The following is a 27,831-nucleotide window of genomic DNA, read 5'->3' as shown; positions in this document are numbered from 1 at the left end:
TGATCTCAATATAAGTTTTTTATTTTGGCAGAAAATTAAGCACTTCATTATAAATAGTGATTATAGAGTATGAACTACACAATTTTTAAGTATAATGGATTAACACAGATCCAAAGAGCAGTCAGTTAAAATTTAAGAAATTATTACAATATTTTAACATTTACTTTTTCTAGAAATAACTTTCAAATATTATTATTTGCAAAAAAATGGTGGATCCATTCATGCCTTCATTTCTTGGAAAAACTATCTAAAACCTTTGACTGGAGAGTAAGCATGCAGATATATATTTTAGGGAAAAGCAAAAAATATAGACCAGCATAATTTAAATGTACTAACAATTTATGTATTTTTCCTACTATAATATGGTGTCCCAGTTCTGAACTGATCCTCTAATGCCTGTGACACCAGAGAAACACAATAGCTAGAATTTATTTAAAAAGAAAATAATGATTCTTCTCATAATACGCTAATCCCTATGGTCAGAGCCCAATTTGTGTGCTCCATGAGGACCTGTATACATGACCCTTGCATGATCCTTAAAGAAAATTCAGTATACCCTGTGTGCCTTTTCAAATGATTCAGACTTGTTATCATTGTTATTATCTTGTTTATAGTTAAATGACATTCTGAAAGAACATATTTAAATTAATAGTGCCCCTGTGCCAGGAATATAAGGAAACGATAGGACCGTCATTGAAATAGCAAAGAAAGTATGTTGCATCCTCCAATTTACCTCAAGCTAAGACAGGAATGGAATGATTGAAAATGGGATGAGGATAGGTGACTGGCAACTCCCTGGGTTTCTAAGTACTATTGCTACTCCAGTTGGTGCTTGACCAAACCCAGAGACCTGAGATGTCTTTCCTTCATCTAGTCCCTTTTATTCTTCTTTCCTGTCTTACCAATTTTTTGAAATACAAATAAACAACATTTTATAACCAATAATATGGCAGATGCCATACAAGCCAGCAGGAACCCAATCACATCTAGAGAGTGGTACTGAAACCAGCTGAGGTCATGCGCTGCCACACGAAGGTGCTTGGCTCCTTTGTGACGCATGACAAACTCAATCCAGAAGACGGCTCTGTCCAGGGGCTTCACTGGCTGATCGTGGTGAATTCTTGATAGTCTCATGGCATTCTCTTTATAACTTGAAAAATGCACAAAATTTGTTGTTTTTTTTTTTAGAAATAAGTATGTGGCACATGTTTAACTAATCAGTTCGTTATTATAAGAGCATTTGTTACAGACTCAACAATCTCAACCATCTTTTCTGCCAGTATCCAGGGCTCAGCAGGCCAGCCAGGGCTACATAGTAAGACACTATCTCAAAACAAAACAAAACAAAACAAAACAAAACAAAACAAAACAAAACAAAACAACCAGAACAAAGCAAGACAAAACCAGATAACATCAAGGAGAGAGCTAAGTACTTGGAAGGTAAAGTATGCTTTCTCTTGAAGTTTAATAGTAAGTAGGGAGAATTAATACATTTATCTTTGGTTTGGTCATAAGGGATAGTTCTGGCATCTATCTAGACTTTATTCATAGAGATAATGGGAGAAATGTGGTTTGTGAAGAGATGTCCCATTGCTTCCAAGGCATCTGTAGGACTAGGGGAAAGTGGTTAACACCACTTTCTGGGTGTTCCAGAGCCACAGTGTGGGCTTATTCATGTGTGTCCTTCTTTGTGCGTAATAGTGGAGGGCCTATGTGCAGGTGGTAGCTGATAGAGAAGGGAGAGTGAGTTTTCTTTAACGTTTTGGTCATGGTGTGTTAACACTGATCTAGTGGATAAATCCAAACCTATGTGCTAGGGGCAGCACACATCAGACTCAGTGGTTTATTTAAAAAAAGAAGTTAGACATGTTAGAAGTTAGAAAAAAATATATATATGCTCAAAGAATAAAAATATAGTTTATAAACTAAAATAAAAAACAAATTTATGAAATAAAATAGATCAATACAAATTAAACCACCTATTCTTTTTCAATTGCATTGAGCTATAGTCCCTAAAAAATAATAGTTTGCATGTTCCTTCTAACAAATTTTAGCAAATAATTTTTTTATTTACAAATCAAATTCTAAGTTAAGCTTTTCAATACAAAATGTAAAGCTAAAATTGCATATTCTTGATTGAAAATATTTTAGTGGATACCAGTAAGGTTTTGTTATAAGACAGCATAATTGATAAACATGTTAGCATAACATTTCATATCATATGTAGCAATGAAGTATGATGTAAAATTTTCTAAAATTAAAGTTAAAATCACATCATTTACATATTAATATATAATCTTTCATACTCTTTAAAGGTTTTATGAAATCTGAGACTGTGATGCAAATATTACATACTTGTGATTTCAGGTAATATCAGTAGTAGTAGTAGGCGTGGAGTTAGTGGGAAGTTTTTTCAAATGACATGCATTTTAGTGCATGAATGGAGCTTCTGACAGTAACTGTGGTTCTATTTTTTTTCCGCAAAGATGCTTTTCAAATCTAACATAATCTAATAAACATTCTGGGATGTTGAGCTGAAAACAATCATAGATTTTCTTATATTTAGTAAAGTGAATCAAATTATTAGCCATTTATACCTTAGTAATGGTTTTAGTTGGATAGATTTTAAGGTCAATATTTATGGAAAATGAAAACTCATACTAAGAATTACTGATATTCACAACACATATACAGTTCCTCAATTAAGACATTTTTATAATGTTTAGGCAATAGAAATACTTAGAGGTTACTTATAACATTAATATGTGGAAATACAGGGTTAATAGTTAATTATGCATGATTCTATGCAAGAATATATATGCTTATAATATAATTGGAAAATATGTTTACTGAATATTTAAGTCCCATTTATTTTCAATTTTTGGAAATAGCTTCATTAGTTGAAAATGAAACAAGCAATATTTACATCAGTTTCTTGTTACTTGTATTAAACCAAGTTCAAGAGGATGGAGTTTTTAGAACATTCCAGAACAATGACAGCCTAACCATGTCAGCCATGGCTATACAAGATTCAGTACTTACAATGGCTCATTGATGACTGCTCTCACAGCACTGAGCAGATCTGCACTCGTCATCGTGTTCATGTTCACCTCCACAGCTGCTCCTTTAGCCTTCATGTGAGCTATGTTGTCAGGCTGATCAGCGAACATGGGAACTCCCACCATCGGGATCCCGTGGTAAATGGCCTCATAGATTCCATTTGTTCCACCATGGGTGATAAAAGCTCTGGTTTTGGGATGTCCTATTTTGAGGACAAAGGAAGGGGTGAGCATAGATTCCGTGCTCGTTGTCATCATTGAAGGCAACCTTTTCTACAAATGTTGATCATGAGACATTGCTACTCTAGGAAATGATCCTCCCGGAGTGGGGAAATGAACTCTTTTTAGCTGTCTGGGAAGGTATTACTGAGGTAGAGATGTCTAACGTCTGATGGGAAATGAAGATGCTCAAGATGTCTTTTTGTGCACAGGGCAAACATGGATGTTTACAACTCAATTATTTCTTCCTTAAACCTGGAGGTCAAAGACTGTGCTGCAGCTCAGTGGTGGAGTATTTGCTTTGCATGCAAAATGTCCTAGATACCCAATGCTAACACAAAAAGCAAAACTTGAAGTAATATAAAAAAAACGTAAGCAATTTCTTAGCATTGAGACAGTTGGAAACATCCAATAATTTTAAGTTTTAACTTGCTTCCTACACAGTTTTCTGGTCCCAGAGTCTTACCAAGAAGATCATTCTGAGGAATCCAGTCAAACAATCTCGTATTGGATCCTAATGTGGCTGGTATCTTTCCTTTGTATCGCCACAAAACCTGTGGAAGACAATGCTTTGATTTTGCAGCCAGTGACTGAGCACAGTGTACATTCTTTAGGTCATATTTGAGAAGGGAGTTAAAGATATGGGCGTTTGCAAACACAGAGTTGCAGGGTAGGTCCATAATTAGCCACTCTTAATGGATCTTACTAATGGTCAAATAAACATAGATTATTACTTTGATATTTGTTACTGAGAAACCATTAGGAACAAACTAGAGTACATATAAGGAGGTTTTTCTTTTTTTCTTTTCTTTTTTTTTTGTTTGTTTGCTTTTGGTTTTTGTTTTAAGAGAGAACTATATTGGGCTTACCTGTAAATCATTTTTTACAAACTTATATTTTGGAGTAATGAGACAAGCTTTGAATTTCTAAATGAGAAAGACTGAAAGAGACAAGTGTAGGTATAAAGGCCCCAAGTTTTAAGATACCTATGAATATATTACCTTAGTACGATTATATGATAACTAACTGATACAGGACTGACACTGGCTTAGTCCATGAATAGGAATAAATAGAGTTAAATTATAGAATAACAATGATAAACTTTAACATTACCAGAGTGCTATAAATTATAAAATACATTATATTTTAAAATAACATTCAAATTTTGTTTGTACAACTCTAGAATATCCAATTTAGAAAAAATAGTATACTCTAGGGCTTCTATTTCTAAAACACCTTTATTTTCATATAATTTTAATGTGATTCAGAATGTTGAAGTATAGCTTTTAGCATGATTCCTTTCTAAAGGATGTATAGTATCTTCTTTTTTTTCCATTTTTTATTACTCATTTTTTTTTACGCTGAGGATTTTATTCCCCTCCTGGTCCACCCTCCTGCTGTTCCTCATCCTATATCTCTTCCCTGCCCCCTGTCTCCATTAGGCTGTCCCCACCCCACCTACCTCATCAGACCTCTAACTCCCTGGGGCCCCCAGGCTCTTGAAGGTTAGACACATCTTCTCTGACTAAACCCAGACACAAAAGTTCTCTGTTGTATATGTGTTGGAGCCTCATATCATCTGGTGTATGCTTCCTGGTTGGTGATCCAGTGTTCGAAAGATCTCAGGGGTACAGGTTAATTGAGATTGCTGGTCCTATAATAAGGTCGCCCTCCTCCTCAGCTTCCTCCACCTTTTCCTAATTCAACCAGAGGAGTCAGCAGCTTCTGTTCATTGATTGGGCACAAATATCTGCATTTGACTCTTTCAGTTGCTCCTTGGGTCTTTCTCAGGGCAGTCATGATTGGTCTCTTTTTGTGAGCACTCCATAGCCTCAGTAATGTTGTCAGACCTTGACCCCGCCCCCTTGAGCTGGATCCCCTTTTGGGCCTGTCCCTGCACCTTTTTTTCCTAAGGCTCTTCTCTATTTCCATCCCTTCAGTTATTTCAGACAGGAACAATTATGGGTCAGAGTTTCAACTGTGAGATAACAACCCCATCCCTCTCTTGATGTGCTGTCCTTATGCTGGAGGTGGGTTCTACAAGCCCTTTCTACTCATTGCAGAGCATTTCATCTAGGGTCCTCCCCTTTGAGTCCCGAGGGTCTCTCACCTTTCTTCTTAAAAGCATGCTGGTAAACCAAATTTCAGAAATTCAGTGTCAGTCAATCCAGATCAAATGATTCTAGAAGTGGCCTAATGTTTTCTTTTCTATCCTATTAATAGATTATAGAAGCCTATTTTTTATAGTAACTCGATAATAAAGCAAATATGAACAAATATGTAAAAAAATAGCACTAACTGTTGAAAACCATCATTAGTCATGTTCAGCAGCTGACAGGTTTTAGCTTTTCTCTACAAATACCACTACCAGTTTCAATCTACTGTCTGAAGCTGCTCTGGTCTCAAAGATCAAGGGTTTTACTGACCTTCTGAGGAATCTGGGCAAGGGCTGAGGCAATGAGATTGGCCTTTTCTTCTGTCAGGTTTTTGACCATTGACCCCAAAGAAAACACCACAACACCATGTTCCCCTGAGGTCTGGACAAACTCTTCCATTTCCTGCAAACATGACATTTGGTTGAAAATGTGTAGAATCATTAGAAGGAAATTTAGTTCACTCACAATTCTAGGTAGAAAACATGGAAATACGAGTCAAAGAAATTTTTATATTCTCCATCCCATGACATGTAAAACCAGATAGGAACTGTATGAGGAATTGTTTTCTGAAAAAAATATAAGGTATATTCAAGAATGAATATGACACCAAATCACCATAGAAGGGAGCAGAAAATAGGAACGTCATTTGTCTTTGCAAGTGAACATGTTATTCACAAAATGTAACTGAAAGAAAATGAAGTGTTTGTTGACTTGGATGAATATTAGTGAAGCCAGTGAGCTGGACTTTTGGAATTATTATCATGGCTTGTATATCGTGTAACAACACACAAGTAGTCCTAATATAATCATTATAAAACTATTATAATATTTGATTCTGTCTATTCTTGTTATTATTTTGCTTGATGTAGATGAGTCTCAGTCTGCATCAAACATTCTTTGTTTGATGTTCCCTAAAAACATCATCTAAAATATCTCTATATATCCTTAATGATATCATGTTAAAATTTACAGTAATCTTCATTATCAGTTGCTGATAGCGGTTTCATACCAATTGTTACTATGAAAGTACAGGTCACCATTGTGTCTAGTAACACACACACTAAAATCTGAGAGCTATAGCTAATCCTGAAGGCTCTCAACATGTGCTTTCTCTTGCTCATCAAATCCTAAACAATCCATCAGGAGTTCTCATGGAGGCATTTTTCTCTACCAAACAGTCAGGGAAGGTGTCACTGTGCACAGCTTTCTCAGGCGTCTGAGGAAGAGTCAGCATTTCCCTGGTGGTCCATGGTGCTTTTTTTTCCAACCCCACTCTAGTATCCACACTACAGAAAAACATTTTTAATACACCCTTTATTCCATTTTTGTTAGTTTCTTTTTTATTTTATTTTTTTTGTACTGAAAATATTCTTTTCACATAAAATACATCCTGACCACAGTTAATCGCCCCCTCCCCTACTTCTCCCAACTCCCCCTCCAGGTTCCCTCTCCACAGATACACTCTTTAGCTTAAATTCTCAAGTTCAAATGATCCACTACAGTTAATAGAAAAGTAAATATGAGAGCAGGCATTCTCCTGGCAGGGTGGAGTTACTCAGTAATATATCTTTGCTATTAAAGACATTAACCTTAAAGGAAAATCAGTTCTTACACCATCAAATAATTAAGATCGTCTCTGTCATAAGCCTACCTTAGGCAAAGGCTTGGCAGGTTTGCAGTGCAGTCCTCCCACAAACTCAAAATTAGGCAAATATGGACGAGGAAATTCAAAATCCCAATATGTTCGCATTAGCCAAATCTCAGCTTTCCCCATAGTCTCGCACAGTGTGGTGGGTCTTCCTGGAGAGTGCACAGAATATTGATTGGAGGAAATTAGTACTCGTATTTGCCAAGTGAAAAGGTATCATTCATTTCCTCATAAGCTATTGGAAGAAAATGTAGACCCCCTGAGATGCTTATCACGACTTATGCCAAAAGAGGAGGACAGTGAAAACTAGAGCATTTAAAGACGGTGAAAGAGGGTAACGGTGTAGTGTAACAATTGACTGATGAATTTCACAGTTTCTTCTCTCTAATAACTTGCCACCTTTCATTGCTCTCCAATCTCCAGTTAGGAACAAATTTCTACTAAACACTGTTATTTTGGTTTCAGAATTATGCTGGAAGATTTCCATTATGTAAATAATTCATCATTTCATGGGGTGGGGCACTCTGATTAATTTTCTGAATGCAATACACTTTGGGATATGAGATACAAATGTAAGGATCACCAATACATGTCTTTCAACTTACCTTTAAGAAAAAAACTGAAACAAGAAAAATATCAAATTATACTTTCAAAAGATAGAGAAGACAACTATATTGAAATACTATTATTAGGTGATTCTACACAAAAAAAGCATGAGCTGCAGGTGAGAAAAGAAACACTCAATGAGAATCTTTTTATGTGAATCTGTTGATCTTGTGCAGGCAGGGTAGATATCATTTTTAAAGGTTGTCATTTAGTAGTTTTGACACTTGCATGGCATAGTCAGGTTCACTGGCTGAGGATACTGAGCTTGAAATTTGCATGCAGTGCATTAAAACCATGTCAAATCTCACCCATTAAAGTGTTCGTATCCCTTACTTACTACTTTTCATTATATGTGCTTCGTTCAAACTTTAGAGAAGTTTAGTAGATGAATTTTATATTCATACATTTTAGATTTAACAAACAATTATTTACAAATAGTTGTTTAATTCTATGTTAAAGCATCCATACATCGATCTTGGAGATGATGTAGTTGGTAACATGTTTATCTTACATCTAGAATTTTTGAGATTTTATGCCTAGAATTCTATATAAGTGGTAAATGCTTATAACCTCAGTTTGGGGGATTTAAACAGAAATTAATATGTAGGATGATGTCATCATACAGGTGAGGCAGGTACAGGATAGAACAAGGCCTGTCATTGGAAGAGAAGGAAGGAAGGGCGGGAGAAAAGTTTGAAGGAAGAGGCAGAGACAGGAACGGAAGACAGGAGGGAGGGCAGAGAAGCCACTGCAGAGAATGAACATGGAGGCTGATGTTAAGATTCCATGCTGTACCTTTACAGGTCATTATGAATGTTCTTAAGGGATGGATGTGTTACAGGGCTTTTTATGTCTAGATGGGCAATTATATCTTATCAATTGGATCACAGGTTATTATGTTGTGTGTTCTTTCAGGTGCAGATTTAAGTGTAAAAGAGTGTGTGATGGCTAGTCTGGGCTGCCCCAGAATTGGGATGTGTGCTTCTGGCAAGATATCTACCAGATGGGTCAGGGATTTAGCTCAGTGGTAGAGCGCTTGCCTAGGAAGCGCAAGGCCCTGGGTTCGGTCCCCAGCTCCCCCCACCAAAAAAAAGATATCTACCAGATATCGTGGGGCACTGCAGTGCCAGGCCTAAAGTGGAATAAAAGATGGCATTTTAGTTTTATAATTTTGCAACAACATGAATACTTGGAATTCATTTGCTAGCCAGATTAGCAAAATTGGTGGAATCCAAGCTCAGTGGACTCTCTCTTAGTAAGTAAAGCAATAGCAATATGAGAAGACAGCTGATACCCTCAAGCCTCCGTACACATAACCTCACACACAGGCACACATATACCCGCACAGACCCAAAGCAGTGAAGAGGGGTTATAAATATGAAGTTCTTGTAAAGAAAATTGATCAAATATTTACACTTATTGGCAAATACTTTCTTAATGTATATGTTTAAAGTCGTAGGGGTGAAGAATAATTGTACATATGAGAAGATCAGGGAGTTTGCTGTGATATTGTGTCTACTAGCAATGTTAGAAGCTGCACCATAGGTCTCACCAACATGAGTTGAACAAGGACAACAGACACATCAAACTGGGCAGTGGAATGACCCAGAGGCCTCAACCTTAAACAACTGTAGGTCATATTAAAAGTAGGAGAAACAGTCTTTGCCAGAGAGAAACACACCAATGGGTTATCCTTGAACAAGTGGTCATCCATGAAAACATATATTCAAGTAATATTATGCAGAACGAACACATTGTGTGTGTGTGTGTGTGTGTGTGTGTGTGTACATTGTGTGTGTATTATAATGAATAAAAAAATGCCATCAATTTGAAGGAGAATAGGAGGACATATATGGAAGAAATTTAAGGAAAAGTAGAACTGGGAAACTGAGAAATAATATAATAATAACAAAAAGAAATAAATTTTAACAGTCATAAGTACTCTAAATTGAATTTATCTATATGTATAAGAAATAGTTTACCACATACAAATTAATAATTATGATATACCAAGTTGACATTTAAGAATTAAAATATTGTGATTAAAAATATTTTCTAGTAGATTTGGCATTCATTCATAGCTTTTGTGTGTGTTGACAACATCTATTCTATTTCAAGTTATCACAAAGCTGTCTGGTGGGAACCTCATACTTCCCAGTTGCTAGAAGAATGAAATGTTGTGCTTTGTCATGCTGCTTGCAAAGTGGCAGTATTGCCATGTCATTTATAGGTAGGTCTATATTATAGATTCCATCATCTCATCTAGTAAATTCTCAGTGATCTCATTCTCACTGGGCACATGCATTTTTTCAAAGTTCAATACAGTACATTTGAAGTGCTGTGATCTGAGAAGATACTCTGATGTCAGAACTGTCAGCCCTGTCCACTCTATGCAAGATCCTTGAGAAGAAGCTTTAGGTTGAAGCAATAGCCCATATCCTGGTGACACTGCAGGGCTTTGTCACAGAAGCTGCGATCAGCACAGCAGAGCCACAGCAGACAATCTTCATGGTCCTTTCTGAGAAGCCGCTTCTGTGGCTCCCCACCCCATTCTGCAGAGGTTGAGTGCTGAATTGAAGTGGCAATTTAAAATATGAAGCAAATCACACACTAACTTCCAGAGTTGCAAAAGCCCACAAACGGGGAGAAATCTGTCAGTTGTTGTCTATGTACAGCACCTATAGGCCTTATAGGCAGCTTTAGGCTCATGAAATTGGACCAATAGACATTTAAATTTCTTCTGTGATGCTGTGCATCCAATTGTCTCTTCCTCCAGAGCTCTGGTATTGGAAGTGTCTGCCACTGAACCTTGTGTATTCATGTGGAGTCTGGTGATCAGTATTAACCCCCCTGACTTATTACTAAGCAATCGCACCAGCCCTATTGTGATCGTGTTCATTTGTAGAAGGATTTCTAAGATGACAGGTAAACGTGTTAGTCCATGGTGTTTATCAGAATAAACTAGTTAGTAGTCTCAGAAAATGCAAAGACAGTACACAATGAATTTAAAGATATGACTGAAAGGACAAGGTATTTTAATAACATTGAAAATATGACTTGAGTTCTTTTTTTTTTTTCCACATGGAAGGTTTAATGAGAGAAGAGTAGAACAAGAGAGGAAAAGTGGCCAGCCATGGGCATGTGGGGGTGGGGTGGAGGCAAGATCAAAGAACAAAGAGCAAGATGGGGAAAAGAGGGTGAGAGGATAACAGGGAGTAAGAGAGATGACTTGAGTTCTTACGAAAAATAAAAGCCTTTCTTTAAAGTTATGCTTTATTTTGTGTTCAGCTCCCATAACAAAGTTCATATATATATATATATATAAAAGTATATAAGTATAAGTATATATAAGTATATATAAGTATATATATATATATATATATATATATATATATGAAGTAAATCAGGTTGGCTCACTTTGGGAGGTTAAAATCAGGCAGCAACATGGGTTTTAGGATGAGGGACTTCTGGCTACATCAGAACACAGAAGATGTTTGGATGACTGACTCATGCGAATGTGAGAAAGCAGCCACTCTAGGAAGGTAGGTATGGCAATGAAGAACAGTTGCCATGTGAACTGCTGGAAAGGGATGGTACTGCCATATTCCTGATATTCCTGTCCCATTGCCTGTTAGGTGAATAGAGGTGATCATCTTCCTTTGTAAGATGGCATCCTGATGATACAGGCTTTGGGATGAGTTCTCTTGGATGTATCCTTATACCCACTCTGTCCCTTTAAAGCATGTATGGTAGTCTTTAACTGCAGTCCAGCTCTCTACTTTTCCCATAAAGAATAGAAGGAAAACATTATCATGGGAACTCTGTAGGAAACCTCTTATTTTCAGAATAATAATATTAAAAAAGTGCATTTACGTTCTTCCGCTATGAGTTGATTCACACTGGACATCTCTACCACTATAAAGAAAACCACATGATTCCCAAGAAAAGGCATCGCGGATCACCAGTTTCAGACAGTGTACTCCCAATCAAACTATTTCTATCCAAAGATGTTTACTGGGCGAGTGGGTGGGCTCTGTGGGTACATGAATTCTCCTTCCAGCTTATGGATGTGAATTCAATCCCAAGGACTTACCCACGGAGAAACAGATCCCTAACCTAAATTACAACCTCCACCTGCACTCCATGGCATATGTCTACACACACACACACACACACACACACACACACACACACATACGTACACACACATACACATAACACACACACTCACTCATACACACACTCAATCACTCATACACACACTCACTAATTCATATATATATATATATATATATATATATATATATAGAGAGAGAGAGAGAGAGAGAGAGAGAGAGAGGATGTTTAGTAACATAGGGAACCACAATGGACTTAAGTATTTAACAATCAGCATCTCAAATGGTAGGATTTGTAAATCTATATCATTATCCCATTATGTAAGAAGTTGAGAACCATTATTTGCAAAGATGTTCACAGGCATTATATGACTGTTATGGCTTACCTTGAGAGGAAAGACTTAGTACCTGCCATAAGTCACATACTTTGAAGATTTTTGCTTTTATATTTAACTCTTATCATAACAGAGGGTAATAGTTTGAGAAAAAAGTTTTAATTATCTTCAACTAACCTCATGCTTTATTTGTCAATAAAACACGCAGTTATTATATCAAGGAGGATTACAACTTACCAATTTACTACTTCCAAAGATATATAAAAACTCCATGGTTAACCTTCTTGGTCAACTGAGTGAATCCCCTCATGACCTCTATATGTCTTATACTCACAGAGTGAGTCTTTGTGTCCGTCTTTTGAAAGTTTTTTATGACTCATTTTGATCAGATTTACCTCTTACCTAACTCTTCCCAGATATACCCTCGCCAACGCTATCCCAACCTTTTGTCGTATTTTGTTTTTTCAATTTTCAAGATCAATATCCTTAATATTCTTAAATGTCTAGCCTTCCAGGAGAGCTTGAAGAGTTACTACATCCTCAGCAAAAACTGTTTCTCCCTTTCCTAGTAGCTAATAATCGTCAATGGCTCTGGGTTATAGGTATGATTTCATGACCACTATCATGCACAAATTTCATTCAGTTTTTGCTTGCACGGGTTTTGTTCATATTGTTGCAATTACTTTGCGTTCCTATGTGTAGGTGCCCTTCTGTGTCCAGAAGATGCTTTTCCATGTAGTCATCCATATGTCTCTGTGTATGTACATATGATGTTATCACAGTCCCTGTGTTCCTCTCTCTATTTATATATGAGGTCATGCACTTCCTCTGCATATGTGTGTACCTATGAGGCCGGTTTCAGCTGTTACTTCCTAGGTAAAATTTAGTTTTTATTGTTGTTGTTTCAATTTTCCAAATGGACTAGGCTGGGTGACCAACAACCTTGAGGGAACTGGTATTACAAGTAGACACAACCATGCCTCGCTGTTTTTATTGTTTGGTTATTTGGTTTGTTTTATGGTTTTGTTTGCCTTGTTTTTGTTTTTGAAATATGTGTACTGGGAATTGAACTAAAAATTTTCTTTTTTTCTAGGCAATCACTTTACCTATATGGTGTTACACCTTCTTTTGCAGATATTTATTAGCAAATTTTTATGTCCAGATCCTCACCAGAGTAAGATCATGGCTCTGCCATTAAAGAGTTAATGAACAGTGTGATGTAAAAAAAATATTTAAACTAACTTTTTACAAGTGATAGAGTGCATTCACACACATATACTTCTGGAGTCCAGTGAAATTATTACAATTACTAAATTATTATCAATTTACAGAGGGAGAATAAAGGATGCTGACTGAAAGCTTCATTAAATCAAATGCCTCATTCCAGACCACACAAGATGGATCTCTACCCCAAAACTAACATCATTTCCGAAACCTTCAGTATCATACGGTTTAAACGTCTACATTAAGGGAGGTGCACAGTCACTTTATACAGTACTTACAGTATACAGTGTGTCCTGCGAACATGAACGATGAACGGCATTTACTATACAGCGTGTATCAAAGGCTGAGAAATGACCATGTGGACTATGCTTAAATCTAAATCAAAATGTGTGTTTGAGGAACTTGAGAGATGGCTCAGCAGGTAGTAACTTACAGTGTTCTCTCAGAATGCCCAACCTCAGTACCCAGCATCGATGTCATGTAGCTCGCAATCTCTTATAACTCCAGCCCCAGGGGCATACTATTCTAGCATACATGGACACACACACACACACACACACACACACACACACACACACCCTTCCATTTAACTATACATACACACACACACACATTAACTTGAAAATGAAAAACATCTAATGAAGCAGTTCTAAGGCATAATGTGTTTAAAATGCCTTCAAAACAAATCCTAAATTGCATTGTATGAAATATAAAAATGAATACTTTTACTCACGATTTTCTAGTTACCAAATCATCAGAGATCATGTGAAACTTTTAATTAGCCTTCATATTTTACCTAGTATACAGGACATGTAGAATGCCTTCACTCTATAAAATTTTATGAAGAAATCAAAGCAAATTCGCATGGAAATTGGATAGAGGGCTTCCAACAGACACACAGAAAAGCACAACATAAATGATTTTGCCTGTGAGAGGAGGAGTTAAAGTCAAGTAGAATTTCAGGACTTATATCATGCTGTGGCCAACAATTCCTTTTAAGCCAGAAACACTTTCAACACAAGCAAAACACTCAGCATCCTTGGACCCCTGTTCAAATGTTACTCTTAATTTTGATACCCCCCCACATAGCCTCTCTGAATAAGTACAGGAAAACATCAGTTTTCTTGTTCTACTACATAGCATATGGCATGGGTTAACATATGTGCATATAGGTGACATATAAGTAAATATTTGGTTGTTTTGTATAAATATACATTGTTATATATGTGATGAATTATTAACTTCGAATGCAAGCTCTAAAGGGGTGATCTTTGTCTGCTGTGCTGGTTGTATTTTCTATACGCAGGAATTTATTAGCCACCTATTTCATATTCAGTAAACATTCCTTTAGAGAAAGAAAAGGAGAGGAAAGGAAGAAAACGAAAAGGAGGTAGAAAGGATGAAAAACTGGGTAGAGGAAAATGTTTTGCACCTAATTTCTTCAAGAAAATCTCACTGGCCTCCTCTAGTGTTACTCTGTGTACTAATTAATCCTCCTGAGTATTAACAGAGCTGGAGGAAAGTCATTCAGGAAAGAAAAGAAATATGGAAGTAAATCTCACAAGAGTCAGAAAGAGAAGCAACAGAAACCATCATCCAGAACTGTCTTCTCAGTTAGCATTGGTTTACGGGATTGGTTCTATACAGAAGCTTTAAGGCTAGACACATAGAAGACAGGGAAGCATTGCGAGGAGAGAGGGTGAGCACCCCTGAGATATGTAGGATGTACATTTGAGTTTCCCAGTGATGACCTTTTATGTTTCTGATATATTTTTGCAGATAAAGTCCGAGGATAAAGACAGAGAATATATATTATCGCAATACTGACCATTTTGTTCATATGGCTACTATCATATTTTACCTTAGTAAAGTGCGTTTTATTGGTATAGAAAGTTTATTTAAACACGGGTAAGCTACTAATTAAAATAAGAATAGTTTCTTTCTGGGGAATGATCACTGAATACAAATGTATAACACCAAATCATTTTTGAGGAACTTTCTTAAACAAAAGCAGTAACTAAAGACTTGTAGAGATCTACGAAGTATGTTCAATCTATTCCGGTTTGTCTGGTGGTATAGATAACTTTAGCTGAATAACAGGGAAGGTATCTGTGGTCATCAATGGGAAGAGATGTTAAGACTCACCTAGAACTCTGCTGTAGTATGAATTCCATTCTCCCCAGTAGGACTTAAATATATAGTCTTGCAGAGAATAAGAAATGGTGTTCTTAACCCTTTCACCAAAAGTCATCTGGTCAGTGAGCTCTGACAGGGCTGCAGGTACGTACGAGACCGGTGTGGGAATTTTCCCACAATGCCTCTCCACTGTAAAGGCCGGAGAGAAGCGCAGGGTATACACAAAGGGAATTCCCAATTTCAGAGCCACCAGCTCTCCACACATTGTTACTGGGTCAGATATTAACACATCGAAGCCACCTTTTTGAAGTCTTGCCATTAGAGTGGCATTCTTTAGTACGCCATCACAGATCTGCTTATTGATTTTGTAGAAAGCAGCAAAGAGCTTTCCTAGTTCTTTGTAGAAAGTCCACATCGTGAGAGGGGTTGGCCTGTGATCCAGCCACAGTGCTATCATATGCTCAATCATTTCATCTATCTTGCTTCTTGTGTAGGAGACCGGTATCTCTTCAAAACTTATAAAGGCATCAGGACTGGAGTTGATGAATAAAGTTTCTGATGCAGCCAGTACGGTCACACTGTGATTTCTTTGAACCAACTCCTCAAGAAGGATCTTAATATTTAGCCAATGGCTGCCGTCTGAAGGCCAAATTACCACATTCCCGCTGAGAACGATTTCAGTCAGAGCCAAAGGAAAAATAAGCAGCTGCAAAACCTTCTTAATCATGGTGACATCCACTGTAAATGACTGGCTACTGTGGCTCTTTTAATATGGAAAAAGAAAAATTCAATGTATTTAGGTAGATTTCAGATAAATCAGTTACACCCATTCATAGGCCCATTGTTATATAAGAAGGAACTTATAAGCGTAATATACATCAATGATTATAGTTTGGATAGAATCTTGTCCGAATGTAAAGGTGAAGCTATGAAAGATGCATCCGTGTATTCTGTGACACCAGATCCGCTTTGTAAAATTATATGTCCTCATTATAAGGCATTCCTGTCCACTTGACCCTTTCACATTGTGTGTCCGATGTTATTTCTTTCTTTTCATTGAGAACTACAGTCGAGTTTTACTGCATATCCTAAAACTAATATGCAAAGTTGTTCAACTGGGATCATATTTTCAAATTCATTTGGCTCACTGCTGAACTGGCATTCTCACTCACATTTATTAAAAAAACTGAAAATAACATCCACATACTGTAGACTTCCTCCAACTACTTTTAGAAGTTTTAGAATGACTGGATGGCGAAGGGAGTACATTAATTCACTTTATAAAGAGAACGGCCCTTCTGTTCTGAGTGATTCATCTTTCTTACTGCTTCCTTGTTACAACCGTTTTTTCCTCCATATAGCATCTTTTAAAACAATTCACAACACAGTCCCTTGAAGGCTTTTGAAGTAGGGTCTGTTTCACACGATCTGTTTGGAGACTAAGCGAGAGGAACTCAGGAGTACAGTTAAGTCCCAACCGAAACCAGTATATCCTTTGAAGGTTTTGAGATGCTGGGGAAATGTCTGGGCTACCTCGGTTCTCACTTTTCTTCGGTGTAAATTAAGACCACAAAACTAAGATTGGATTGCTTTGTAAGTTAGCCCTTCTCTGCAGAGCGATCACGAAACCTGCCTCCCTCAGAGCAATGGCATGATACTCTTAATAGTTTTACATATTTGCCCAGGGTTAAGAGATTAAAAAGTCCCATGATTAAATTAAAGATCTAGCTTTAGACACAGGTGAACCGAGGTTTAGAGGTACCACCTGCAGTTCTGAAAGTCTCTAAACTGAGCAAAGGCAATTACATAACGATGAAATGTGAGCATCATCAAGACGCCAGAAATTAAGCCGCGAGAACAAACAGCTTAGAAAGGATAAAAAGCAAAATTAAAAATTGAACATTCAAGGTCAGTTACTCCTGAATTTCCGGACCCTTCTCTGACCAGGAACAAAGAGAAAGGGAAACTTGGGAAAGATATGTCAGAATTGTCATTTTTATAATCTCTGCGGAGACACCTCCAACTTAGAGACAGCTGTCGTGATTTTGCAGCCAGTTCAGCTTCGTTACACAGAAGCCAGAGGATAGTTTGAAGCATTTGACATTGCTGGCCATAAAGAATGTCATTTGCAGTGCTGCTAAAGTACTTGGGAGTTTAAAATAGGGAATTTTCAGAGTCAGGGGATCCCTGACAGACAAAACAATAATTGAATTACTCTGCGATGAAGAGCTGTTGCTTTGGTTAACATGGAAGCCGACATTGGTTTTTCTAGATATCATACATGGGTGGTAAAGAGTTTATCTTCATGAGTGTTGTTTTGGGCATTTGAGATATTTGTTTCCTAATTTCAGATATTGCCAAAATATTTAACAATATTGCATATTCAAAACATGGAAGTATGTTATATTTGTGGAAGCTTGCAAGTATTAACTTATGAACTTAAATTTCCATAAATGGCAAAAGAAGAGCACATCTAATTTGTCTGATTTAATAATGAAAGTGGCATTTGGCAGATAAAATTATTTATTAATTTCTAATAATTTATTTTACATTAATTATTTACTCTCCATGAGTACCTAGTTCAAATAAACATCTGAATATAGAATTTAGTTAAATAGCTTATTATTATTTCATATTTCTTAGATTATTTATATATGTTGTACTGTATTATATAATTATATATAGTATATAATCCTAAATATATAAAAGATGTTCCTTTAAATTCCTGTTTGTTTCCTGGTGCTCAGAATGTAAAACTCATAACAGTTTATAGTAGATTTCATATATTCTACTGATGTGAAATTTTATATTATTTTCTTTTTAAAATATTACACAGTTTGGGTGGTGTTTTAGAAAATACTATAAAAATAAAAATTACCTGCTTTAAGTTTGAGCAATCATACTTGAATTACGTAGATGCTTTTTCTTATTTGCAGCTAGAAACTGTTCACAGAAGTCACTTAGAGCCAGAAAATTATCCTAGACAACAAGCCTTATACATCAGAGAGCTATACCTTAGGGAATAATGAATAACATAGTAACAGTGCAGACAATTAAATTGCATGCAGCAAATTAAGAATAGGCAAAAGACAGAGTTACAAAGTTAAAAAAAACTAAGAATGTCCAAATAAAACTATGTTGACTAATAAATTTCTATCTTAAATTTAAATTGGAAGAAAAAAATTTCTGGAATCTGGTATGGTAATACCTCCAGTGGGCTTCTTTTTGCTTAAGATTGCTTTAGCTAGTCAGGCTCTTTGTGATTTCATATAAATTTTAGTTTTTTTCTTTCTATTTCTGAGTAGAATTTCATGTGGAGTTTGACTAGGACTGCATTCAATCTCTAATTTTTTCTTGGTATCATGGTCCTTTACTCAACATTAATTCTGCTAATCCATGAGCATAGGAAGTCTCATCCTTTGGTGTTTTCCTTTATCTCTTTCTTTAGATATTCAAAGTTTTCATTGAAAAGTTCTTTCAGTTAAGTTAAGTTCTTTTTTTGGTATATTTTTGAAGCCACTATGAACTGTAGTGTGACTCCTTTCACAGCATGCTAGTTATCGGAATACACTAGACACATGAGGCTATTTATTTTTGTAAGTTGGTTTTCTTTAATGCTGAAATTGCTGATCATTTTTATGTTTTCTGCAGGAATTTTTAGGAACTTTTATTTATTATATCATCTGCAAATAGCCATAACTTGGCTCATTTTCCTATTTGTATTCTTAAATTTCTTCATTGGTTTTTTTTTTTTTTTTTTTTTTTTTTTTTTTTTTTTTTTTTTTTTTTTTTGCTCTAGCTAGGGCTTCAAACACAACATTGAAAAGAAGCAGAGATAGTGGACAGGCCTCTATTTATCCTGATTTTAGTGAGTTTTGGTTTTAGTTTTAGTTTTATTTTTGTCCATTTAGAATGGTGTTGGCCATGGGTTTATTATGTTGAGATATTCCAGCCTCAACTGAAACAACTGCAATGCAATCTACAACCAAGACTCAGTGAAAATCAAGGAAGAGAGAGGGGAAGGGGAAGGTTGCCAGAGCAGGGGTTCGAGGACACCTCCTGCTAGACATTGTCCCCTAGACACAACAAGAAAAATGCACCCATGAAATCTCACCAATATCGTTGCTTAAACAAAAACAGAATTTCAACAACTTCAACTGACATGCCAGTAATACAGACAGGGATAATTCTTTATGTTCTTTCATTAGATGAAGATGTGGCCAACAGCTCCTAGGAGAAGAACTAGTTTCCTTCAGTGAGGATCATCTGCCTTGGTTTACAAATCCCAAGTATTGATCTCTGGACACGTGCACATATAAGCAGAGCTAAGTAAACTAAGTCACCTTTTTATATACTTAAATACATATATGTACATATACATATAATAATAACAACTGACTTTGAAAAGGAGAGGGCAGTCAGAAGGAGTAGAAGGGCAAGAGAGAGGAGGGGATAATACAATAAAAGCATGTAGAGTTATCAAAAACAAATTAAAACAAAAGTTTAAAAGTAAGATGGCATGGGAGTCTTTAATTTGAATACTACTTTTAAGCTATTACTATTTGACTTTATGTTAATCTGCCTGGTATTTTGAAACCTTAGTACTTTCACCTATAATAATGATATTATTATATTGCTTCGAAGTGGAGTAAATTAGTTTGAGAGATACGTTGCAAAGACAAAAATAGATATGAAGCCTTTGCTACCACACCTAGGAACTGCCTAAGTTGATTATTGCTAGCTACGATTACTATACAGATCAATGAGGTTTAATGAAAGAGTCATGACAGGGAGAAACGGGTAGTTTTGACATGGGGAGATCCAATTCCTAGCAATTAACAGAGATTAAGGACCCACTCTGTGGTTTTCATTACATCCCTCCACAGAGAAGTAATATCTGGGAAATTTGACACATTTATTTTCTCAGCTGTGACAACTTGAGACCCGAACGGGAGCTCTTAAAGAAACTTCAATTGGAGCACAGGAGCTTAGAGCAGATAACAAATGCACGTGACCCTTTGGTCACATCCACGGCCTCCGTCATTTTCATTACTGTTCACTAAAATGAGTTACTTGTGCCAGAGTGCTAGTATTTTTAATTCTTACCTGATCTTTTAAAATGGAGTGTTCATGTCCCTCAGATCACCAGATTACTATGTCTGGGTGAAAAATACGAACTTATATAGACATTCTTCATCAGAACAAGGGTAATTCAGCTAGCAACATGATGCTGTATATCAAGATCACATTTAAGAACATCTACATAAAGCCTCATTATTTTCTCACTGAGCAAATTGTTAAGAAAGATTAGTCTCTCCTGCCTCAAGTCTAGAATTGTGTGATTCTATAATTAGCACTAACTTGAAAGCAAAGAATAATGGTCTTTGTGATTCTGAAACTCCATCCTGGGAAAGGTTACGTGACAAATGATCTCACAGGTATAATAGACAGTATAGGAATTTTGAGAATTATGATTGTGAAATATTTTCAATAATAGGAGTGATGGTATAAAGATGGCGTGACCCAGAAGATATTAAAGAGTACATTCTTCTCTCGCATTAAATGAGCTGTCGTGCACATGAAGATTCCTTGTTTTCTACAGGTCTGAAGACACACTGGAGCTTTGACCAACTTCAGAGCTTCATTTCTCCAAGAACTCTCTGCCTTTTTTCGCCCCTCTTCATTTTTTAAGCACTTATTTTGTCTGTGCTATGTGGCCCATCTCCTTGAGTCTTCATAGCTTCCCAATGTAGGCATCAGTTCTATCCTTGTTTTCTCTAACTGTCTCTAGAAGGACTAAGTTGGCATATACAGGCTAAAATAGATCAACACTTTACAAACCATGGGTCAAAGGTAAACAAAGAAGAAGTTGATACCTTTAGTTAATACAGGATAAAAAGTTAAAAATGGCACCCTAGTTTTCAGTCATGTTCATCGACCTTTAGTACCTTCTATTTGCATTCAGAAGTCATTTGTGAATATTTATTCTGACTAATAGGTATACATTTACAAGTATTTTAGATCAGGTATTTGAAAGAACTCAGGGCTCAAGGTGTGATTACAAAGAAACCTCTAGTTTTCTTTCTGAGGTTCCTGTGAACCATTGGCTTGCTCTCTCTATTTTGTCATTTTCAAAGGATACTTGATGTCAACCAATACTTTCATTCATTAGCACGTGAGCTTTGCTAGACCATACAAGAACTAACTGGCAAACACTGCCACTTCTCCATTTGGACACAATGATGTTCATTACTAATAAAGATGAAAGCACAAACTCAAATTTGATGTTCCAAAAGAGATCATAAACTTCAGAACACAGCAACAAGACACATGTCTCATCGAATGTGTGATTCATTCCTTGTTTGTCTCATCCTCACTGATAACTGTTCTATTTGGTGCATTGTATCAGGATAACAGAATAAAATATCGACATCTAGCATCTACTACCTATAAAACGAATCACCAACATTACATATTTCGAAAGTATTTTAGGCACCTTCAAATATATTTTCAGCACGAAAACCCACTGCTTGATTTTAAATCATTTGTTTTTTTTTTTTTTTTTTTTGGCAAATCCAGAAATATGTTATGTAACAAAAAAGAAAAATAGCAAGCAACCTACATGTGATGGGAAATCAGGAAACATGGAAAAAATATAGTGTCAAAAAACAAATATTATTTTTATATGAGTGGTACTCCAAACTCTAACCATTGCCTTCTTTCTGAAATATTATTCTGTTTTAGTCATTATGTATTGCTCTTTTGCCAGATCTTCTACAAAGCAATACATACATAAAAAGGAAATACATTATTACCACTACCAAATTTTCTTTCTTTTATGATAATTATCTCAATTAGCCATGCCATTTATAACTTCCTGAGACCAGAAATACTGAACCTATTTAATCTTACATCTTTTATGAGTCTTCCCAAAGAATCCACCAAGCTTAAGTAGTTGTATCTAGTAAGCTAATACAAATTGGATATGTAGTATCTTTCAGTTTGTAACAACTGCATATTTATGATTTTTTATTATTTCTTCAAACATGCCTGCTAGAAATGAGATAAATGAAATGTGGGCAAAAATGGACAATGTTACTTTTCTGACGTCACACAATTGTAGGCTTGTACTGTGTGTCAACAAACTGTTAACAGTGTTATTATATACTATCTTTGTATATGATTTTTTCTCCTGTTTTAGTCATCTTCTCAACACATGCTCTTGTCATACTTTTTTTGGAGGATGGAAGTGATACATATTTAAGACTGTCTACTTGGTCTCTGCATCTATCCAGACATTTTGGTAAAACATAAATTTTGTCAAAACAAACCCCTCTAAACACTTCCAAGCTGAAGTTTAGTATAATGTACAAAAAACTATTAAAATATATATTGAGGATTGGGAGAGACTGTTCATTAGGTAAGATGATTTGATGAAGAATCATAAAGGCCTGAGTTCACTCACTTTGATAACATTTATGAATAGGACCACATATGTCAGTAACCCCAAAACTTCCGAACAAGAGTGTCGTCAGAGCTTGCTGTTCAAAGAAAGTGTTCAGAGATAAATGGATAAGGCACAGGGTGACAGAGCAGCAAGGCCAATATCTTCTTCCAGACTCTGACATGAACAGGCACATACTTTTGCATATGGACACATATGCCAATGCACACACACACACACACACACACACACACACACACACACACACACACAATTAACAACCCTAACAACACACCAATTTTTTTCTTATCTCCCACCTCTCATATCGACCTACACTGATAATATATCACATGTGAAACCTAGAAAATGTTAGGTTAGTTTTGATTTCTAACTTGAGCATATATTTGCCAGCCTAAGTAAGAGATAATTCACTTCATAAACATTCATTTTTCATCTGCGACATCTGTGCTTGACGCCTCCCACCTTACCTCATTCCAGTGGTAGTCTCTGTTCTAAGTCAGTGTTTGATGAATGTTAGGAAACCCATGGAGAGTAAGCCTAAACATCAGAGAGAAGTCAATGACTTCTTGACTCTGAGACTATCTGTTGGTGCAGTGATGCTATCATAAACAGGTTGTGAATAAACAGATTCCGTAGGTGCTCACCGAATACCCTATACTTTATTAAATGCTAGTTAGAGACTATGTGTACATAAGGAAAATGTATAGATGTTGGACTATAGAACAGAAGACTTCTGAAAAAACGTAATTTCTTCCAGATACATTGGCACAAAACCGAAATTTCTAGGGAAACTTTATTCTTGTGTTAGTGCTAAACCAAGGTTTAGTTTTACTTAACAATCCAATTTATTTGTCAAAGATTTTATCCATCTAATAGTTGAAACATTAAACCCATAAAATTAGCAAATTGGTCTGATAATTCTACAGCCTAAGCTTGTTTAAAAATAGTTTCTCCCTCTTGTATGTGAAAAAACTAGACTCCTATGCAGACTTTAAATTATAGACTTACACAATCAAAGATGAGTCTATTGGAAGCCTTGCTTCAGTTCAAATGATAAAATGAAAATGACTACATACCTAAGGCTTTACTGTAATAGGAATCCCATTGCTTCCAAAGAGTTTCAAACATGTAGTCCTGCATTCGGTAGGAGATAAAGTTCCTTACTCGGTCAGCGAAGGACATCTGGTCTGTGAGTTCTGACAAGATTGCAGGAACATAGGAAGGAGGAAACGGGACTTTTCCACAGTGCTTTTCCACTGTGGAGGCAGGAGAAAACCGCAAGGAATAGATAAATGGAATCCCCAGTTTTAAAGCTACGATATCGCCACACGGAAATACTGGGTCTGACAACAGTACTTCAAACTTTCCTCTCTGCAGCTTGGTCATCAGCTTTTCATTCTTAAGAACGCCATCACAGATCCCTCTGGACACCAAGTGGAACTCCTCGATGACTTTGGCCATTTCCTTATAGAAAGTCCAGATAGTTGAAGGAGACGGCCTGTTTTCCAGCCACGTCAAAACAAAGTCCTTGATCACACTTTCGATTTTTTCCTTGCCGAAGGGCACTGGATATATTTCGAATGTCAGAGATGGGCTGACCGACGGTGTGATGAAAAGGGCCCCGGATGCAACAAGGACAGTCACGTTATGCTCTTTCCTTAGGAGTTCGTCTATTATGATCTTAACATTTAGCCAGTGACTGCCTTCCATTGGCCAGATGAGAACATTCCCGCCAAGACTCATTCCTAGGAGACTTAGCTGAAGAGACCACAGTAGAATGTTCTTCAACATGACTGGTTTGATGTAAACTTCTGAAAATGTGGAACAAACAAATTTCTCTACTTTCCTGAAGAAAAAAAAAACACAAAAATAGGACTCTTCTTTAACTTACATAATTGATATTTTAGTAATCCCTTCTCTTCCATATGTTATTAGCAGTGATAGATTCGTGTTTAATGGAATCAGGTTTAAAGTAAGGTGTCCGGCCTTTCGTTGTGATTCCTACTTTTTGATCCTTCTGAATTTGATCTTTTAACCATTTTTTAAAAACATATCCTCTTGTTGATATTTTCTCCTTAAACTGATTAACTCCTTGTACTCTTGACGCTACCTTCAAGCCTAGATAATGTCAGTGGGGAAGCGCTAGAATCTACTCACATATGTAAGGACCCTAACAGTAAGTGTCATTTATTTGTTTATTTATTTATTTACTGGCCTTAGTAAGTTCATATGCTTACATTACTAATGATAAAGCTCTTGTTTTAATGATATAATCATGTTTATGACAAAAGCATAATATTAAAGTCAAATGCACATGGTACATTCATATTTATTAATATTCTACCATAACATTGGAGAAATATTTTTACAATTACTGAGAGAAATATAAGTGAATAAAATATGCACTAAAAGATATGCAATGGGCAATGAATGGTCTCTGGGGAACAGGCTCTATTTGAAGAGGTAATTGCTTATTCAAGAACAACCTGACAAAGTTACATTGGAAATCAAGTTAACCCAGGCCAGGAACAGCTGTCTTCACTCTGAAGTCAGCCTCTAATACTTGCTAACAGTTGCTACTATGAAATCCCACGGAGAGTGCTTGGCATAAATTAATCTCATACTTCACTGGACTGGACAATTGATTGTGATTCACTTCACTTATTTTTTTTTTTTAGCAAGAAGTCTGTCCCAGTTTCATATAGTAACTTCTAGCTATTTTTTTTTTAAAAATCAGGTAAAATGCTTCATTAGTTAGAAAATTAATGCAAAGTTTGTTTTCACATTTATTTTATACTAAATAAAATATGAAAATAAAGTACATAAAACGTGTTACTACGTTTATAATTAATGTATAATTATATAACATAGAATTGATATGTATATAGTCACATGTATAGCCTGAATAAATACGTAAAAAATAAAGCCATATTTATTAATTAACAGATCATGTCAGACAATCTGTTTCTCTTAGAATCCTTTTCCCCTTCTCTGTTTTTTTTAACTTATTCACTTTATATCTCTCTTACTGCCCCCCTCCTGTTCACCTCCTTCCACAATTCTTCCCCTTCCTCCTCCCTTTCTCCTCTGACAAGGTGGGGATCTTCCTCAGTATTCCTTCCACCCTTGCACTTCAAGCCTCTGCTAGGCTAGGTGCTTCCTCTCCCACGGAGGCCAGACATGGCAGTCCAGCTAGTAGAACATATCCCATGTACAGGCAACAGCTTTGGGGGCAGCCCCATTGCTCAGAACCCACATGAAGGACAAGCAGCACATCTTCTACACATGAGCAGGCAGGCCTAGGTGCAGCTGTGTATGCTCTTTGATTGGTGGTTCAGATTCTGAGAGCCCCGATTACTTTGAGATAGAATGACATATGCCACCATTTCGCACCCATTCAGGACAGGGATTGTTCACAGGACGTTGTTTTTGAGAAAGGATTACTGGAGGAGCAGAGAATCGCTATGGTCTCATGGGGATTCTGATTTTCAGCGTTATTTTGTGTTCTGGGATACTTGATGTGTGAAATTAGCAGGGTACGCAAGAATGATCTGTATCATGCCACAAAATAAACTTTGATGTTCATATACACATTTCAGGAATATGGCAAATATTAAGAAATTTCTCAAACGTGGAGATTAAGCTTTAGATTAACGTTTTTTCCTGAATTAAACTGGAGACTAAACCAGACATTGTACTGATAAATATGTAAAGAAATTAAAAGTAAGTATTGCCACAAACAAGAAGAATGACATTTTATTTGTTCTGACCTAAAGCTCATTGTAAACCTAAATTTCTCTTTCGTAGGAAATTATGACAAAGGATACAACTGAGCATGGTAGTATTTTCCTACTCCTCCAGCACTAAGGAGACTGGAGTGGGAATATCCTAGGTCAAAGTCAGTCTTGTCAATGTCTAAAATTAAAAATATAAGAAAAGACTTATTGCAGAGCAATACCAAATCCAAAACAATGGTTTCTGTGCTTATGCCATCTGGCATGTGCCAGGAAAGCTAATATAATTGAAAAATAAGCTACAATATTTAAATTGTATCTTAGGCAATGGAAATAAATTAAACACTTGGATAATATGCTCACTGTGGGATTAACTATAGCATCTACTGGAATACATCAGTTATCCTTCTTACACCTGAGATTTCTATATAGAAATTGTATTCATTTCTCATTTTAATTATCTTTTCATGGAGTATATTACATTTATATTTGAAACACGTAAAAATTAAAATTAATTGGCCATAGTAGGCAGATATTGTGCCCCATTTGTGCAGGTGTGTCTTCAGGACTAGGTGGGCCTTTGTGAGGCTCACCTGCCTTTTGTCATAAGCTCATGTGAACCTTACTAATTACAGTATGTTTCCCCAACAAAGAGGCAAGTTAATGGCTCTGCTGCAAATAGCCAGGGATCTGAGAAAATTCCTCAAATAAGCCAAACTACATTAACTTGCCCCTTACACATCTCCTTTAAAGCTCTAAATCAATCTGAAAGGCACAAACTCAATAGTACAAACAAACAAACAGAAACAAAACATAGAAAAAGGCTTAGGTTATTACTGAACTTAATATTTTCAAGAGGAAGCAGTTTAAAAGCATATTCTTCGGTCTCAGTATAAAAATCTTGTTATTGGTGATTGTCTTTTAAAAAATTGTGGGACAAGTCCAACATATATTACACAGTATAATAAGCGAATTTAATATATTTTCAAAGAACAAATAAAAATTTCAAGTTACAAAACTCCTCCTCACAAGACAAATTTTTAAAAATCTCTTTCTTTAATAGGTCATTATCTGTTGATTATTATTGTGTTTATAAATCTCTTACCAGTCCTCACAGCAGTGTCGGCAGGACTC

The 27,831-nt window shown here is 36.2% G+C and overlaps 1 protein-coding gene across 3 annotated transcripts; it reads right to left on the bottom strand.

Moving 5' to 3' along the window:
* Ugt2a1 (UDP glucuronosyltransferase family 2 member A1) lies at positions 1-27,831 on the bottom strand. Of its 3 annotated transcripts, none has more exon segments than NM_022228.3 (7): positions 1-1,150; positions 3,043-3,262; positions 3,745-3,832; positions 5,705-5,836; positions 7,086-7,234; positions 24,040-24,809; positions 27,803-27,831. In NM_022228.3, coding segments are annotated over 6 exon segments (1,584 nt in total). In that variant the 5' UTR covers positions 24,755-24,809; positions 27,803-27,831; the 3' UTR covers positions 1-870.

This window comes from Rattus norvegicus, chromosome 14, assembly GCF_021556685.1.
Source record: "Rattus norvegicus strain SHRSP/BbbUtx chromosome 14, alternate assembly SHRSP_T2T, whole genome shotgun sequence".
Classification (NCBI taxonomy): Eukaryota; Metazoa; Chordata; class Mammalia; order Rodentia; family Muridae; genus Rattus; species Rattus norvegicus.
This window is presented reverse-complemented; position numbering and strand designations above follow the sequence as displayed.